The sequence below is a fragment of the Papaver somniferum genome, chromosome 8, assembly GCF_003573695.1.
Source record: "Papaver somniferum cultivar HN1 chromosome 8, ASM357369v1, whole genome shotgun sequence".
Lineage (NCBI taxonomy): Eukaryota > Viridiplantae > Streptophyta > Magnoliopsida > Ranunculales > Papaveraceae > Papaver > Papaver somniferum.
The window spans coordinates 7422895-7441567 of record NC_039365.1 but is presented as its reverse complement, the minus strand read 5'-3'; the positions used below and the strand labels follow the sequence as shown (position 1 = coordinate 7441567).

At 36.2% G+C, this 18673-nt stretch overlaps 2 protein-coding genes across 2 annotated transcripts; one reads left to right on the top strand and one right to left on the bottom strand.

Moving 5' to 3' along the window:
• Window positions 1–11590: 11590 nt before the first annotated feature.
• LOC113304290 (BTB/POZ domain-containing protein At5g41330-like) lies at window positions 11591–13243 on the top strand. Its single transcript, XM_026553364.1, has one exon. It carries the CDS (start codon window positions 11662–11664, stop codon window positions 13063–13065), a length of 1404 nt encoding a protein of 467 aa, XP_026409149.1. The 5' UTR covers window positions 11591–11661; the 3' UTR covers window positions 13066–13243.
• Window positions 13244–13939: 696 nt separating this feature from the next.
• On the bottom strand, window positions 13940–17921 carry LOC113304289. Its single transcript, XM_026553363.1, has 2 exons — window positions 17584–17921; window positions 13940–15932 (listed from the first exon to the last, which is right to left on the bottom strand). Exons 1-2 carry the CDS (start codon window positions 17686–17688, stop codon window positions 14367–14369), a joined length of 1671 nt encoding a protein of 556 aa, XP_026409148.1. The 5' UTR covers window positions 17689–17921; the 3' UTR covers window positions 13940–14366.
• Window positions 17922–18673: the final 752 nt, after the last annotated feature.

Genomic DNA, 18673 nt, shown 5'->3' with positions numbered 1-18673 from the left:
TGATGTTCTAACTACAATGGATACATGGCATACACTGGAAAGCCTAATGATGAAGTGCTCAGATTATATTTATCCCAAACATTATAACATAACAAGAACAATACCAGAACTTGAATTAAACTGAGCAATAGATTAATGGTTTCATCTAAACCCTAACTATGAAATTAGAACATAATGGAGATGATAAAATCAAACATGAACTACTACTTGGTGCACCGGCTAATCTGGGCATGAGTTTTGCATAACAATTCTCATCCCTATTTATACATGAATTTCACCCAATTCGAATTCAATTTGATAATTAATGGAGACCCAACTCACTAAAACGCGTTTTTCCTCTTCAATTCGTCTCTGAACTTCATTCATTTGATGTTTCCTCCACTGTAGGTGATAACCCTAACCTATCTCTCTCAAACCTAGCTTCTAGGGTTACTATTCTTGATAAGAAAGAAGATAAGAGTGAGAGAGATAGAGATTAGAGATTCAATTGATGTTAATTAAGGTGGTGGTTATGTGCACAGATGTAGGGGCGACTGGAGATGGAACTGGCGAAGGTGATGTGAAAGAGAGAAAGAGAAGCAAATGGGGTTGGGTTCTGTTCGATGGGTAAGAAAAGAAGAGGCGGCTTGGGTGTTGAGCAGTTGCTTCAGATATTGATGTTTTGAAGGATGAGCAGTTGGATATTGGAGAGGTATAACAGATTTGATGTAACTGGTTCGGATATGGGTTAGGGATTTTGGGTCTCTTGATTCTGATAAGCCCATATCTTCTTTGAACCAACACCTTATATCAAGCCCACTGTTGCGCAAACGGAGTTCAGCATGAGCTCAAGCGGATTGCAATAGCCTTTCACGTGATATTTCTTCTACGTTTCTCATTGCTTTTACACCTCTGGTTACCAATTTCATGCTCTTTGGGATTTTCAATTCATCCAATCTTTATTTATCACCTAAAAACATAAAATTAATTAATATAAGTATTTATTCTTGAAAACAATAAAAACTCCAAATTTGGGATAAAATAGAGAGTTAAAGCACAAACAATGAGTTAAATGCCAATAAAAAGATGTAGAGATATGCAATATTTGGCACTCATCAAGCATCTCCAATGGTGTTTGAGTATAAATCCTATGTGGAAACCTAAAAAAATAGGTTTTTAGTTAACGTTATATACATATAAAATCATATTTTGAGTAACATCTCCGGTAGCGTTTGTATCTATATTTATATTTATAAAAATTGTCATTTAATTATAGGTTACTTAATCTAAAAAGTGGGCCAAAATAATTTTAAAACAGAAAACTGATGATGTGGGTATGAATGGAAGTATCTAAATTTAGATATTCTCATCCAAACTGAAACTGACAACTCACACCAATTTTTGATTATGCAACTACCATTGGAGAGTTTTTTTTTATATATATTTTAGAGTATCTAAAATCTTATGTGGTACCAGTTTTTTTAGATACCCAAACTCTAATCGAGATGCTCTAAAGTAAAAAAACATGATACTACTTTTACAACAACAAAAAAAAGATCAGTATTATCACCATTTCGATTTGGCCTACAAAAAAATAAACGAAGGTACTACTTTTCTTGGGATGGAGGCAGTGTCAGGGTGAAAATAGTATCAGCCATCAAGTGCAGTAACATCCAAGAAAAAAGACATATCTTCACCTTTTCGATTTGTCCTAATAAACAAAGTGAAAGTAACACTTTTTCTAGGATGGGAATGCTACCAAACCTAAAGAATTTATTTTTTTGACAAAGGTAGTGTCAATGACTAAGTACATTATAGTGGTGTACCATAAAAAATATGATCCTTTCACCTTTTCGATTTGGCCTAAAATAGTGAAGGTTTCATTTTTTTTTGGGACATAGGTATTACATTATTGTTGCGGTCAAAAAAGTGATACTTTCACCTATCCGATTTTAGCCTGAAACAAAATTAAGGTATCAATTTTCTGGATGGAGGTATTATTAAACTGATAGAATTTGTTTGTTGTACAGAGGTAGTGTCAAACCGATACTTATACCTTTTTGGGTTGGCCTATAAAACAAAGTGAAAGGGTACCGCCAAACTGATTTCTAGAATGGTGGTAGTGTCGGTGACAAGTGCATTACTATGGCATCACAGAAAAAATGACATTTCCACTTTTTCGACTTGGCATAAGGCCTGTTCCTATGCACTTGGAAAGCATCAGAGTTTTCCATATAAGCACCCAATATGGGTATGCCAAAGTGCCAAACATATATGGCTATATGTCAATTATAACGTATAGGCATACACGACAGACTTTCCAGCGAGCGACAAAGAAGAGCAATAGCGTATCCATCGCTAGATGATAAAATTCTCGCTCGTTGGTCATTCCAGCGCCAACGCTAGTCAAGATCTCGCTCGCTAACTTAAACATCGCTCATCAATTCCTCATCCAATGGCTACTATTCCCCCTTAGATGAAATATTGATGAAGCTCTTAGCAATCCCTTTTGGGTGAATCCAATGCGTAAAGAGTTAAATCAATTTCAAAGACAAGACGTATGAGAAATAGTACCTTGTCCCTCCAATATCAATATTGTTGGTACCAAATGGATATTCAAGAATAAGTCTGATGAATTTGGCACAATTATCAGAAATAAGGCCAAACTTGTCGCTCAAGGATATTCACATATTGAAGGTATCGACTTTGAATAAACCTTTGCTCATGTGGCACGCCTTGAGTCCATTCGGTTGTTATTAGCTCATGCTCGCTTTCTTAAGGTTAAGCTGTTTCAAATGGACATAAAATATGCGTTCCTAAACGGAAATTTAAAGGAAGAGGTCTATGTCTCTCAACCTAAGGGTTTTGAAAACCCTGATTTCCCAGATCATGTCCTTAAGCTTAAAAAGGCATTATATGGGTTAAAAGAAGCACCTCTTGCTTGGTTCGAAAAACTAACTACTTCTCTTCCTAGGAACGGCTTTTCGAGAGGTGGAGCTGATAAAACCTTGTTTACCAAATGGAGTGGGAAAGATGTTGTCATTTCTCAAGTCTATGTAGATGATATCATCTATGGTTCAACTTCTGAGAAACTTGCAAAATATTTCCAATTCTCTCTTGGCAAAGAATTTGAAATGAGCAATGTTGGTGAATTAAAGTTCTTTTTAGGATTACAAATTCAGCAACATAAGGATGGAATTTACTTACCTCAAGAAAAATATGCCAAGGATCTTGTCTCAAGGTTTGGTCTGGATAAGTCAAATCCAAAACTGACACATATTCCCACCACTGGCAAACTACATAGAGATGAGAAAGGAGTAAATGTGGATCAAAAACTGTATCAATCTGTTATTGGTAGACTTTTATATCTTACAACTACTAGACCTGATATTGCGTTTAGTGTGGGTTGTTGTGCTAGATTTCAGACTAATCCAAAGGAATCTCATCTTGCAGCTACAAAAAGGATCATACGATATGTGAATCACACGGTCGGGTATGGTCTATCTTACACTTTTGATACTAACACTGATCTTTCTGCTTATTCAGATGTTGATTGGGCAGGATGTGTGGAAGACAGAAAAAATACATCAGGGGGTTTCTACTATGTAGGACTGAATCTTGTGGCCCAACATAGCAAGAAACAAAATTCACAATCCATGTCCACATGTGAGGCAGAATATATTGTTGTCGGCTCATGTTGTACTTAACTCCTCTGGATGAAACAAATGTTGGTTGATTATGGAATTGATACTGGAATAATGAAGATCTTTTGTGATAACTCTAGCGCGATTTGAATCACTGAGAATCCCGTTGAGCACTCAAGAACAAAGAACGTTGATATAAGGTACCATTTTATTCGAGATCTATATGAAAATGGTATCATAAATATGGAATTTGTGCCTTCCGAACAACAATTGGCTGATATTCTTACCAAACCATTAGACACTGCTACATTTCAACACTTACGGCAGTCTATTGGTGTTGTTTTGGTTCATTAATCATTTCTAAACCTCTTTCCCCTGTGCTTATCTCGATCTTTTGGGCAATTGAGTTTAGAATTCCAGTAAGTGTTAGCTTGAATTTTACATTTGTTTCAGTAGTTGATGTTCTGTTGGGTTTTGTAGTGTAAGGTCCAAAGAAATCTTTCTTTTCTTGTGAAAGTAAGGTCACTCTTGTTGTTCTTTCGGGAATGACATTTTATGGGGGAGAGTTCTTAATTGAACTTGTGCTTAATTTCCAAATCTTTGTGGGGTGCGGCTGTGGAATATTATAGGGGTTATCTTGTATCTTTATAAACTCCTTGATGAATGCATTTAGTTTCGTCTATATGATTGCATCTAAAAAGTTTATATGTGCTTTATTTTAGTCATGAAGCGTCTCTATGGAAATTTCATTAAGATCCCACTAGTTTTCGTACCTTTGCCAATTTTATTGACAAAAAGGGAGAATTAATGTGTAGTTCACACTACAAATACATATGGTTTTCGGATCATTATGTAAGGGGGAGTGGTTTTCATGTGAGATGAAGTATTGACTAAGGGGGAGTGGTACATATCTCCATAGTATTGTTGTCAAAGTTGTGATACAATTGAACTTTAATGTTGTGTAATAATACTATGACATTGTGTAACAATGATTGAGAGCTTTTGTTTTCTCATTATTATGGATACGGATCTTCAAAAACGATGATGCTGCATTGAATATCTTTGGAATCATTGGAGCACTTGGAAGTGACGAAGATTTCGAGTAATGTTGAAGAACCAAGGAGATCATGCATGTAGAAGAGAAGCTGCAAAGTTTATTTATTTTGTATTCCATATGTATTGATAGTTTTGTCAGTAAAATTGACAAAGGGGGAGATTGTTAGAGCACTGCTCGGTCGAGCTCGCAAGCGTTGCTATCTCAAGATTCTTTGTCAAGTTTAGTTGCCAAAACTGAAAAGGCGAGGGTACCCAAATATACCTCAAGCTAAAAATTTTCCACCTATAAGTCCTTTCTCCGAAAGTGATTGTCTATAGACTGAGTCGAGACAATACAACTAATCGGTTCACACTTCGTGTGATCGTCTATGGATATGAGATCGAGACAATATAACAACGGAAATATGTTTACTTGATAAGAGGTTCGGACTTAACCAAACACAATAGGATTACTATCAAGTAAATATGAATTAACATTTGTGTAATTTACTTTAAATTATAATAACAAACAATTATAATTGCGGAAAATAAAAGTAAATGACACAACAAGATTTTGTTAACGAGGAAACTGCAAATGTAGAAAAACCCCGTGACCTTATCCAGAATTGAATACTCTCGGGATTAAGCCGCTATACAAAATCAAACCAACTTCGTATAATTGAGACCAAGAAACTAAACTTATAGTTCACCTAGTTCCGTCTGTACTCCTACGCCTCCAACTTATGAATAAGTCACGTACTTGGAAAAATTCATTTGGTTTGTATTCCAAACAGTAAAGGAACAACAAATCTGTTTGGGAGCAACTCTTTTCAACCAAATTATGTGAATTAGACAGAGTCTCTTCTTTTTATCTCAATAAAATCCTTCGTCGGGTTCTTAGATATATCTTATTATCAACTACCGAAGTAATTGTTAAGATTTTTCAATCAATACTTTTAATCACAAAGAATTGTATTGATGTCGATCTACACAACTAATCAATCTAATCTACCACAACGATAAATCGATTATAGTTGGATCCCCTTTTACCGAAACAAGTATTGTGCACACTAAATATTATGAACCCCAAATCAGAAATCTTCAATATTTTCTTTGTCTTCAAATCTTCTTAGATCTTCAATAAACGCCTGCACACAACAACTTGAATCTCTTGTGATCAATCACACACATAACGGAGTCTGTTAACAATGGATTATCACAAGACGTCTTTAGATCTACAAACAGTCTAAATATCCCTGTCGAAACTTCGATCTAGTTTGAGTGAATCTTATATCAGAAGAGAAGATTCTCAAGCATAAACAAACTAGGTGCAATCAAAGTTCAACCACCGTTAGTCAATCAAATCAATCGAAAACACAAGATAAACCGCAATTTTATATTTTCCCACCAACGGTACTAATAGAGCTTCTCAATCTTAAAGAAGACTTTAAACAGAGCGGCAGTAAGAGATTTCTCCTAATTAGGTTACTCTCCTCTCTGAATAGGCGGCTTCACCAGTAACAACACAACCGAGGAAGTTTGTTGTCATGAAGGATTAGTTTGCTAGAAATCCAAACTTCAAGTATTTATAGACAAGGAAGTTTGGACACCAAGGAATTTCCAAAACCGAAATATTCTCAAGATATGCAATATATTCCAAATTCGGTTTCCATAATTCCTGGATATGCTCTGTCCAAAATATTGACCGAAAGTCTCTTTGGAAAATCTTCAACTAGTAAATGCACATTACTAATTATCATTTTCCTAAAATAAAATTAAAAACCTTAAATAAAAGATTTTTAACTTATTTATGTTTCGATCCTGGGATTTTCTTCCTTTGGCTATTAAGGAATAACTTTGAACAATTAAAGATAAGCGTAACTGCACATGTTCAAAGTATGTCGACATCCTTACTTTGCAAGTCCTCTTTCATACTTACAATCGTGAAACGGATTTTCCACACTTCCAAAAAAGTTTAGAATTGGTTCATCTGACTTTCAAGAACTATGTGATTGATTAAGAACACCCAATCACCAATCATGGGTTTACGGGTTCTACCAAAACAAGTTTCGGTTCCACCTCCATGTGAGTATTGTGCATAGTCACACTATCTTTCCAAAAATTCGGTTGACTAGGTACTAGGATCGGTTCCCCACATATATATGGTATCTAACTTGAATGTGTTGCACATGTCCATAGGATCAGTTCCCCTTTCTGCTAAAACATGTTGCACCTCATACAAGGATCGATTACCCTTTGTGATAGGTTGAACCTTTTACTAGGATCGGTTCCCCTTTACCCAGAGTCGGTCTTACCTATAACAAAAAATCGATCATACCATCTCAGGTGATTACTTAAGATCGGTTTCACTAATAAAAGTCATATCAATACAAAAGTCAGGTCCTTTGTGAATAGTTTTACTAAGAACACAAACAAGTCATGAGAGGTTATACTAATCACACATATTGGTAGTTCAAAAGATATGCAATGAATAACATTAAAAAATAATGCCCGACGATTTCCTTTTCGATTCACAAAACAAGTTCATGAATTTACTTCTTTAAATCGCACATATTGGTATAAGCGATTTTCAAGATATTGAAATAATCAACATGACTTTAGTTACTTGTAAACTTGGCCAAAGCGAAAGCTTACCAACATATATTTCGAGAAATAAATAGGCGAGATAAACTCGGCTCAAAATAGAAAATGTGTATAATCGAAGTCTATATAGCAATACGACTTTTGTCTCAAGATAGGAGATAGAGTAGATAGACTTTTGAGTAATAGTTAAGTTCAAGTCTCCACATACCTTTTAGTCGATGAAATTCCACCAGTTCCTTGAGTATGTATTTTTCTTTGTATGATGAACGACGTGGAGTCTAGAGCTCAAATACACTTTCTATCCTAGTCCGAGACTTAGCTATAAGTATACTAGAATTCAAGACCTAAAGGGGGAGATTGTTAGAGCATAGCTCGGTTGAACCCACCAAGCGTTGGTATGTCAAGTTTGGTTCCAAAGACATAATCACAATAGCATTTAAACGATTATGTCGATGTCTTATCCACAAAGTTTAATGGTTAAGAAATAAACTTCGTATTGTATTCCTTAATACTATGTCTAACTAGAGTGTTCATGCTTCCGACTTGAAAGATACGTTAGGGAATGAAACAGTTCAAGTCAAATATCACTAACCTTAAGTGAAAGGATGATGTTGTCATTGTAGCTTCTTACTTCTTCACTTCTTCAAGTCTTCGTAATACTTATAATGTCTCATATCCTAATAATTTCAAGCTAACCTATACAAAGTTGACTCTAGTACATAATATATAACCTTGAATGGATATAAACATTGTATGTGAACTCATACTTGTGTAGGTCCAAAATCCTTGAACCAAAGTATGCGTACTTTGCTGCTCAGGATAACCGGAACTAAAGTCCACGTACTTGTACGCGTACCGCCGGAATTTCACATCCCGTGAATTTCAGCTGGAGTTTGTGAACTGAAAACAAACTCAATTTGGGTACTGATGTATGCGTGCCAGTATGCATACTTGAGTGGGTTATTTTCTAAAAACAGTTTATTCGTGAACTAAGACATATATAAACTAAGGAATGTATATTTGCAAACTGTGACTGTAATGTTCATGAATCGATTCGAATTATGGTGAGTCATTTGAACAACTCCATGAGATCTAAGCAATTGAACAACTCTCTAACTAGTTCTTTTGAGTCATTTGAACTATTTATGGTGAAGATGAATAAGGTTGATATGAAAGTGCTCATATGGCTAACCAATTGGATAACTACTGTTGAACCAACTAGGTGTACACGTTTAGGTACGGTTACACAAACCTAAATGAACGTGCATTTTATTTGTGTATGACAAGCTAAGTTCGATCTAACGGTTGAAAGATGTTAGCTTGAATCTAATCAGGTTTTCATTTAACGGTGAATATTGAACGCTTTGTTACCAAGGTAACTTAGATTGCAACCCCTGATTTGGAGACTATATAAAGGAGAACTATAGCAACTGGGAAACCTAATACCCATACCTCCTGTGTGATACTAGTTGTATAAGCTAGAGTCGATTTTCCTTTAACCTTAGGTTTCTACCGAGACCCCATAGATTAACAACTTGAAGACTTCATTGGGATTGTGAAGTCAGACCAAACTATTTTCTCTGTAGTTGCATGATCTGATCTTGTTGTTTCTATCGTGATTGAGTGCAATCGTAATATTGGCTTGAGATTAATTTCTCCGATAGGAAAGATAGAAAAGTAGTCACAAACATCTTCGTCTCATCATTTGTGATTCCACAATATCTTGTTTCGCTAGTCGATTAAGATTATTGTGAGGTGATTGATATTTCTAGCCTGTTCTTCGGGAATATAAGTCTGGTATATCAATTGGTTCTTGTTCACCTTGATTTATCAAAAGACGGAACAAAACTTGTAGGTATTTATTAAAGTCTTCGACTTTGGGTCGTAGTAACTCTTAGTTGTGGGTGAGATCAGCTAAGGGAATCAAGTGCGTAGTATCCCGCTGGGATCATAAACGCAAGGAGCGCAACCATACCTTGGATCAGTGTGAGATTGATTGGGGTTCAACTACAGTCCAGACCGAAGTTAGTTTGTAGTAGGATAGTGTCTGTAGCGGGCTTAATGCAATGTGTGTTCAATCTGGATTATGTCCCGGGGTTTTTCTGCATTTGTGGTTTCCTCGTTAACAAAAATTCCGTTGTCCGTGTTATTTCTTTTCCACATTATATTTTGTTATATAATTTAAATATCACAGATTGTGCGTTGAATTGATCAATTGGTAAATCCAACCTTTGGTTGTTGATTGAAATTGATTGATCCTTGAACATTGGTTTTTGGTACCGTTCAAGTTAATTTCTCTTGTATTCAATTAGACTCGCAGATTTCTATTTGCTTGAGCAAGTATTAATCGAGAAATTGAGATATAACTCTTTGATATACTTTTTATTAAGATTGAGTCTGACTGTCTAGTTGATTCTCTTAAAAGTATATTGGAGTTAGTCCATACAAATTGCTAAGCGAAATGTTGGGTGAGGTTGTTGTACCCCCACTTTTTCACTCCCCAAAATGCATTAACCTATCTTTGACACACGTCGAGCAATTACCGAGGGATATGTAAATCTCTGGTAAAATTGGAGACCCCCAATCATATCTTGGTGCTTGGTTAAATCTTCTAATTCTTCGAGAAAACCAACTGAAACCACTGAGCTAACATTTGGAAATATACATTGGCCTAGTGTACACAACACAAACAGATGTTCGAGCTCCTCATAATGCGCAGGGAACAAATATTTATTATTTCCTAACCTGTTCTCATTCATTTTCTTAGCATAACATGGAAAAAAACTTTTCAACCTGACCATTTTTAATCCATTTGCTTTTATTTGTCTATATGCATCATTTCCTTGTACATTATTTGAGTATAAAGCAAGTCTTTGTTTATATCCACCTCCTGATAGCCGATTTAGTATGTTAAATGGAAGTGAGTTTCCATCACATGGAATTCCCATTAACATGTACATATGTATCGGAGTAACTCCTATTTAACAACATATTCATTATTAGAGTTTGTTGAATTTTATTAAAAATAAAAAACATAATCTAAAGATTTGATTACTAGAAAAAACTAACTTAGTGCATTCAAAATCTTTAACAAAAGAACGTGTTGGTAGTTTTCCACCATCGTTCAAATATAACTTGAACTTCTTGAGTCCTTTGGTTTCTAGGATGTATATGATATAAATGTCTCCAAGGATATCTTCAGACTCTCCCTTGAACAACAGGGGGAAGTAACCTAAACATTGTATGGAATTCAGACCATCCACCTCTTAGATTGACTGATTTAACTCGCCCCAGATGGCCAGATATGTGCATAGGGAGTACACCATCACCAGCTACTTGTCTAATATTTTGAAACTCATATTCTTTATCCACGACAAAATTTAATCCACTAGGTGGGGTGCTAGAAGATCCTTTTATTTTTTTTCCTTTTTTTTTCCCACTCGCCATATTTGTTTAGGAAGTAAAACTAAAGAGATTTCTTAGCGAAGAAAACAGAAGAGCAGAGAAAAGTTGAGAAGGGAAATAGAGGTAAAGTGTGAGGGAATAGATGGGACGGTGCGGTATTTATAGGCGTTAGAAAGTCGAACGTTTGTGATATTAATTATAACGCTAGAGCTAGAGTCAATATCGAACAACATTCATGTTAGCGTTGGCGATAAAGACTTTATCGCCGGCGATACTGTCAAGATCGTTTGCTATAAACTCTATCACTCCGTGGTTTTTCCATAGTAGCACAACTCGTTTACCATACCATCTGACATTCCAAACAGTTTTTTTTTGACATGCGCATAGAAATAGAAGAAACAAAGTGAATATCATCTTTTCTAGGATAGGAATATTTATTCTGGAACCGAAATAATGTCAACGAGCAAGTACGATTGAGAAAAAGTGATACCTTCACAATTTCGGTCTGCACTTAAAAAAAAAAAATGAAAATGTCACTTTTATGCGATGGAAGTAGTTGTTTCTCGGACGGAGGCAATGTGACTGAGAAAATACATTGCATTACAGCAGTCAAATTTGATTGTCTGGTCAATTAGCACGTCTTTGTTGTGTTCTACAAACAAAACCAAAAGAATCTTCTTCTTCTTCCCAACTTCCTTTTGACATGTATTCAAGAAAAGTATCAAACTGATTCCATACTTCAACAACTACCATTCTAAACTCCATTCACTAGCTTATCTAAAGCCACGTTTCAAAATCTCACACGTGTTACAATCCTGTTTATTGATGTTAGCGGTAGTCGTTTTTGACCTTCTAGAAGAAAGAAAGAAAGAAAGACAGAAATACACCCAAATCTCCTCTTCTCTCATTATTTCCAGGGTTTTCTTTTTCTCTGTCAGTTAACAGAGAAAATTAGGTCTCTCTTTTTTTGATTTTATTGAAGATTTTGAGAATTATGTCTCCACCATTTGAAGGAGGAAATCAAATTAACACTGGGTTCATTCAGAAAAAACCAGAAACTAATGTTATCAGTATCAATGTTGGTGGTCAATTATTTCAAACAACAAAACAGACCCTAGCTTTATCTGGTTCAAATTCAATTCTTTCCAAAATCTCTTCAAGTTCTGTTTATAATGAAGTTACAATCCCTTTTATTGATAGAGACCCAGAGATTTTCTCAATCTTATTATCACTTCTCAGAACAGGAAATCTCCCATCAAAAGCTAAAGTTTATGATTTACAAGATTTGATATTTGAAGCAAAATTCTATGGGATTGAGAGCTTGTTAGTGAATTCTGTATCAAACCCATCTCAGTTTGAAGGTTTTAATCTAGAAAAATCATTCTTTTTACCACTGAACGGGAGGGATTCAGTTTCTGTAATTTCTACTACTCCATATGGTTCAATTCATGTTGCTCATGGCAGTAAAATCACGTCTTTTGATTGGTCATTGAATAGGAAGTCGACAATTTTGACTGAGTTTTTAGCTATTGATTCTTTAGTAGCTATTGATTCTTCATTAGCAGCTGCAGGTGCAACAGATTTCTCTGGGTTGCAGATTCTGGATTTGAAGAATGGATTTGTTAAGGAACGCGTAGTTTGGGAGAATCAAACGCGGTCGAGTTCGACAGTGCAAGCAATTGGTACAAATGGAGCACATTTGTTTACTAGTTTCGAATCCGGAAGACGGAATTCGAGTTCAATTATGGTGTTTGACATCAACCAAGGGTTTAAACCAGTCACAGAAGTAGGCCAGCATGAGATTTATGGTGCAGAGATTGATTCAGGAATTCCAGCAACAAAATTGAAATGGGTGGATAGTTTTAATCTGTTGATGGCATCTGGGTCTCATGGTGGTCCATCTGGCATTACAGGGAATGTCAAGTTATGGGATTTACGTTCGCGTAAAATTTACTGGGAATTCAATGAGAAAGTTGATTGCTTTGCAGATGTTACAGTTTGTGATGATTTGGGGTGCATTTTCAAAGTTGGTGTGAATTCAGTTGAAGTTTATTTCGCTGATATGAGGAAATTGAGTAGCGAAAAGCCATGGGTTTGCATTGGCGACGAAAGGAAAGGGTTTGGGAAGAAGAAAGAAGGGTTAGGGTGTAAGATTGAGAGCCATGGGAACCAAGTGTTTTGTAGTAAGAATGGGGATATCGAATTGTGGTCAGAAGTTGTTTTAGGTAATAAAGGGGATGGAGGAGATAGATTGTTTAGAAGAAATTTGATGGGGAGAATGAAGGATATGGGGAAGAATAGAGTTACCCAAATTGGTTTTGGTGGGAATAAAATGATTGTTAGCCGAAAAGATGAACAGTGTGTTGAAGTTTGGCAGAGTTCAGTTAGGGGGTTCTGAATTTTTTTTTTAGAGATAGAAGATTTGTTTTGTGCATAGAGAAAATTATCATGTTTGTAGAATCATGTCAGTAAGTATTGATTGATGAAAAAACCAATTACTCTTATCTGAATTCAGTGTAAAAATGTTGATTGATTGTTTCATTAAATGAGAAGGAAACATAGAACTTCATATGAAACTGTGTTCAATAATGAAACAGAACTTGGGCTTCTTGCAATGAAGATTGCTTGCACAAGGTGATTCTGGCTTTAGACAGGTTTTTGGAGGCATTATGTTTCTTATACGCTGGCTGAGCGGCAGGTAGTGCGCTGTTGAAATGTGGACTGTGCTGTTTGTGGCATCTAATTTGCGCTTCTTGCACACCATGATCCTGTCTCTAGACAGGTTTTTGGTGGTCCGAGTTTCCCGTAATTGCCAACCTAGTCGTAGTCCAAATTTTCGCCCAAGTCAAATGGAAATTGGCTAGTAGGTGGATAGATCGCAACTGGAGGTTATAATTGCTGATCCATTTTTAGTGTGGTAGTTGGTGTTCATGTGGTAGCTGTGTGTGATTTTCTCAATTTAGATTGCACAGGTGGGGGAAGTAGTTGGCAGTTGCATGATTGTCCTGGCATATAAAATAACATGACTGCAATTCTCCAGACAGATCAAATATACCTTAAAATGTTTTATTAGAGTCTGCAGAGAAGTTAAAACCAGCCAACACATTACAGCCAAATCCATGTCATGCAAAATCAGGCAATGTCATGAATTACATGACTGTAGAGGACCACAAAGGGTAGAAATAAGCTGATCAGTTTTCGACTTGAAAACGGTCTGTTAATAGCATCATTACAAGGTTACATAAATGGGGGACCTCAAAGTGCAAACCCAATAGAATTTTATGCAACATGTAATCAAAAATCTGGAGTCTAAGATCATCTGAGAAACTATCTTTTAGTTATTATTACATATAAAACAGCAGAACATTATCTAAGAACAATGCTGGTTATTTTTCTAACAAGTCAGAGCAAAATAAAATTAATACAGAACTTGAAACCTACTTTTTTATGTTCTTTGAAACTTCAGGTTAGGAATTACCCTAAAAAAAGCAGTATTCCAGTTTTCCTTCAGTGGTGGTAAAAAATTTTATCCTTTTTTTTCCTGTCCCAGCCATGATGATCTCTTCTATCACTTTCACTTTTCTCTAAGTATTTGTAATGCGACAATTAAGATTGTATGTGTTTCGATCGCCTTGCTCCTGAACTTCCGTGGTTGTCCACTTGTAAAATGATATACAATTTCTACGGTATGATATACAATTAGCTAACACCTGGTTGCAACACTGGGAAGAAGGTCCAGTTATCGTGGGGACCAGATTCCTTCGCCACAACATTTTCCTTCGCCCACCAGTCAGGTTTGTCAGAGGTTCCTCCATCTGAATTTTCAAACTTGAATTCTTTAACTGACCCAACGGAAGTTAGGATAGAAGGCTGTTGAATATGTTGCTGCTCTTCTTCCCCATCCACAGAATCTTTCTCGGCCAAGTCATTTGACGTTGGCCCCTCTGCTTGATTAGGAGGACGTGCATCTCTTTCAGGTGTGCTTGCATTTACAGCTGAAGCCTCAGATATTGTTCTCAGTGGCACTCCTAATTCTTTCTCCAGGCATGTTGCAACTTCCATTGCATTCAACTCAAATGAGACTCTGTGGTTTATTGTCGAGTCATTGATTTCAGAGCCATTGTCAGAGTTTGCAAGTGATGCAACCTCTGAAATCTGATTCGCCAAAATAAACTCTTTATCGTAGAAGGCTACTGCCGGATCTGGTGTACGGGATCCAGAACTCTGTCTTGTTCTCGTCACCCACCTAGATGCTGAGAGCTCATTCAGATTCCAGAGGTTGGAAACATCTCCAGTGCCTTCTGAAATCTGATTCTCTGAAAGAAATTCCTTGTAATTGGAGGTTGGTCCAGCAGGATCTGGTGTAAGGGATCCAGAGCTTTGTCTTGTTCTTGTCACCCAGTTAGATGCTGAAAGACCGTTCATATTCCAGAGGCTGGAATCATCCCCAGTGCCCTCCGGGATCTGATTCTCCAAAAGAAAATCTCTCTCATTCGCGGGAGGTCCAGCAGGATCTGGTGTAAGAGACCCTGAACTTTGTCTAGTTGTCACCCACTTGGATGTGGAGAGTCCTTTTATATTCCAGAGCTTGGGAACATCCCCAGTGTGAAACTCGAGATAAGTACGTCCGCCAGAATTGAACTCAGAATCGGGGAAAGGAGAAGAAGCACCTGATCTGACTGAGCTCGGTGATATTAATTGGCCAACTGGACTTCCTGGGTATAGCTGATAGGACTGAAATTCATGGTGTGAGAGTGGGAAATTTTGATTCGGATCATGGTTTCTGAGGTTTGGGTCCAGAGATGAGGACAGAAGCTGAGCAAATGGGACCTCTGGAGATGAAGGTGTTGTTAGCTGAACCGGTTCGGGAGGGGGAGTGAAGGGCGCAGTGGAGGGTTCGGTGGTGAATGTTGAGAAAACCGGTGGTGAAACTAAATTCTTCTCATGTGCATATGGACCAATTGCAAAAATGGAATTTGGCCCAGGAGAGTACACATTAGCTGAGAAAGAGGTGAAGGATAGTAAACCTGCCGGTGATTGTGTAGATGAGTTGGGGTCTGATTGGAGGAAAGAAGCAGGAGAAGAGGGAGGTGCAGCGAAGGGTAGTATTATACTAGGAGGGCGGAAAGAAATCTCGGTGCCAGGGGCAGCAGCACTACCTGATATCATGGGTTCAGGAGTGAGAACAGCATGTCCGATTCTCTTCCTATTTCTCTGAGCTCCAAAACACCAGTATCCGCTCCAACAGCTTCCCCATCTTCTTTTCTGAAAGGATTTAGAAGAATACATCAGATACATTGCAAATAAACTACAGTTCAGAAGGAGAACAGGCATTGTATTATATGATACCTTATAATAAGTAAAGGCAGTAAAAATTAGTGCGACTGGTTAAATTTCCATAACCATCCTTATTACATGAGAAAGAGAACTTGAACAACTTGCTAAAAGAATCCAGTTTGATGATAACTGGGACCAACGATTTTTATTTACTGCTGACATAAGTTTCTACCCGCCTAATGCGATATATATCAACAGAGAGAAAAAAAAAAAAAAAAAACTCTGGAGGAAAAGAAAGGAAGACATTTGATCAGTTCCCAGTTATGGGAAGTAAACAACAGCTAATGTTAAAGCTAGAAAATGAGAAAATACCTCAAACATAAACTGAAACTGAAGTTATTTTTATTTTCTTCTTTTTCCAAATAAATAAGATGACGAGTTCAGAGCCGTATTTAGCAGACCCCTTAAGAGTCCTCAAAGTGCCAATTCATCTCTTAAAGGTAAGAAAAGTCTAAAAAGACATGTAGCACCCTATCCATACCAAAAAAAAGAAGCTTCCGCTCAATGTCAATGAAGACTGTGACATACTAGTCATCTAAAGTCGTTTTCCAGAAACAAAGGTTTAGCTCTTGCCTCATTCAACTGAACCCAGAAACTGTATAATATTCAGGGTTATGATATTCTTGCACAGATGCACGAATCTAGAAACAAAATGCATTGCATAATTGACACTCACAGTCACTCACAAGAAACAGTTGCTGCACTCTTCATGAATTAAGTACATCGCATCAATACACCTATCTCAACTGAAACACATCTAAAAATGGCCAGACTGCTAGCTCAACTACATCCAAAATACTGTTCTTTGCGTATCACAGAATTCAACTACCACATTCCAAACATAAGTAACAAACAAATTAGGGGCGCTCACTGTTTCATCATCATAATGCGCGCAGCTCTCCGCTAAATAGAATTCATCACATGTAATCACTAAAGAATCCATTTCCAAATTAGAGCATTCAAAAACTATTGATCCAAATTCCAACCGAATGGAAAATTTAGTCCAAATTGGCTAAAATCAAACATACACACTTACCACTTTATCTTTTTCAAAACAAAAAACAAATCAACTTTTCGATTCTTTTCTCTTTATAAGGTTTTCACAGTTCACTTTAAGAAAACAAAATTTGAAAGTGGTCCATCCATCATCATCATTTAGTGCTCATCAGATTTCATTCATTCATATAATAACTACTTCTACAGAATTTGAAAGTGCTCATCAGAAATCATTAAAATCTTATCACCAGCAAGACTTATTCAAACAAGAACTATTTGTAGATCTTTATAAAGTCAACTTTCAAGAAATAAAATAAAAATCCTAAATTTGTAAAAACTAACAATAACCCAGATTCCCAAATCACACAAATTTCCAAAATTCACTCAAATTAGATCTCAAATTTCCTAACAAAAACACAACAGACAAACAAAAAAAACTCATCTTTTTATTCCCCTTTTTTCCAATTTCAAGCTAAATCCATACAGAAAAATCCCAATCAGATCTTGATTCTGACAAACCCAAATCAAGCAAAACTCAAACAAATTAAGACAACAAAAATGGATAAAAACAACAATTAATCACCTGAACAGAAGTGGATTGTTGAACACGAGCTTCAGCAGTAACAATAGCAGTAGCAGCAGCAGTTATTGTATCCATACTAGTATAATCATTTACACCCCCTCTCATATCTATTTGAATCGAACCCTAAATAAATTATCTACTAATAACAGAATCAAACCCAACTAAATTTTCTCTACTCAAATCTCGAGATGATAAGAGAAGCCATAATTTAACACACAAAGATTGAGAAAGAAGAGAGTGAGGAAGAAACAGAGAAATTGTGAGATTGTTTTGATGTTATAAATGAATTTGAGAGAGAGAGAGAGAGACTGGTCTGTTAAAAGAGAAGGAGAGTTTGAGTGATGAGGTCAAACACGGCAATACCTTGATTTCTTACATTAAAAACTTAATCATTTATTACGTGAACTTATTACGTTAATTAATTATTTTATTTTATTTTCTTAAAGGCACTACTAGTATTAAAAAAATTGAATTTTCTTTTTGTATTTAATTTGGTAATTATACTTACAATGTTATCCCGCTTTGTTTCATGAGTCATGGCTACTGGCTAGTTTTGCTAGTTATCCTTCCAAGTTACTCGGGCTCGGCCGCGTAACATGTACTTTTTAAGCGTCAGATTTCGCAGCATGTCTTGCTAAATTATCAAAAATCACATCTACATATATGTATATTGTTAAGATAGTATATCTGATGTTTCAAAGGTGTATGGTTAATATTAATCATTTTGAGTCGTATGGCTAAAAATAATATCTGTGTTTTGAGTTGAAGGCTCCTGTTTGTTCCAATGTAGAGCTAGACGAGCTTGTCCTTGTGGGATAAATATTTGATGAGACCGTTTTTTGACGAATGCATGGGGGACAAATGATATGTTCACATGTGTTTTTTTCATTAATTGTTTTAACAAATTATATTTCCAAAAATATTGAAAATAAAATATCAATTGCTTTTTTAATCAAAATACGTTCCTATCAAAAGTTTATTCTTCGTTGTGTAGTATAACCGTCTTGGGTTGCAAACGATATAAGGATATGAACGCATGCTAAATTTGAGCACATATCTTTTCATGACATTAGTGAAAAAGTTAGGGTCC

Coding starts and splice junctions, on each gene's coding strand:
- LOC113304290 (XM_026553364.1), top strand. CDS start 11,662: ATGTCTCCACCATTTGAAGGAGGAAATCAAATTAACACTGGGTTCATT.
- LOC113304289 (XM_026553363.1), bottom strand. CDS start 17,688: ATGAGAGGGGGTGTAAATGATTATACTAGTATGGATACAATAACTGCT. Junction 15,933..17,583: donor AACAATCCACTTCTGTTCAG/GTGATTAATTGT, acceptor AAATCCTTTCAG/AAAAGAAGATGGGGAAGCTG.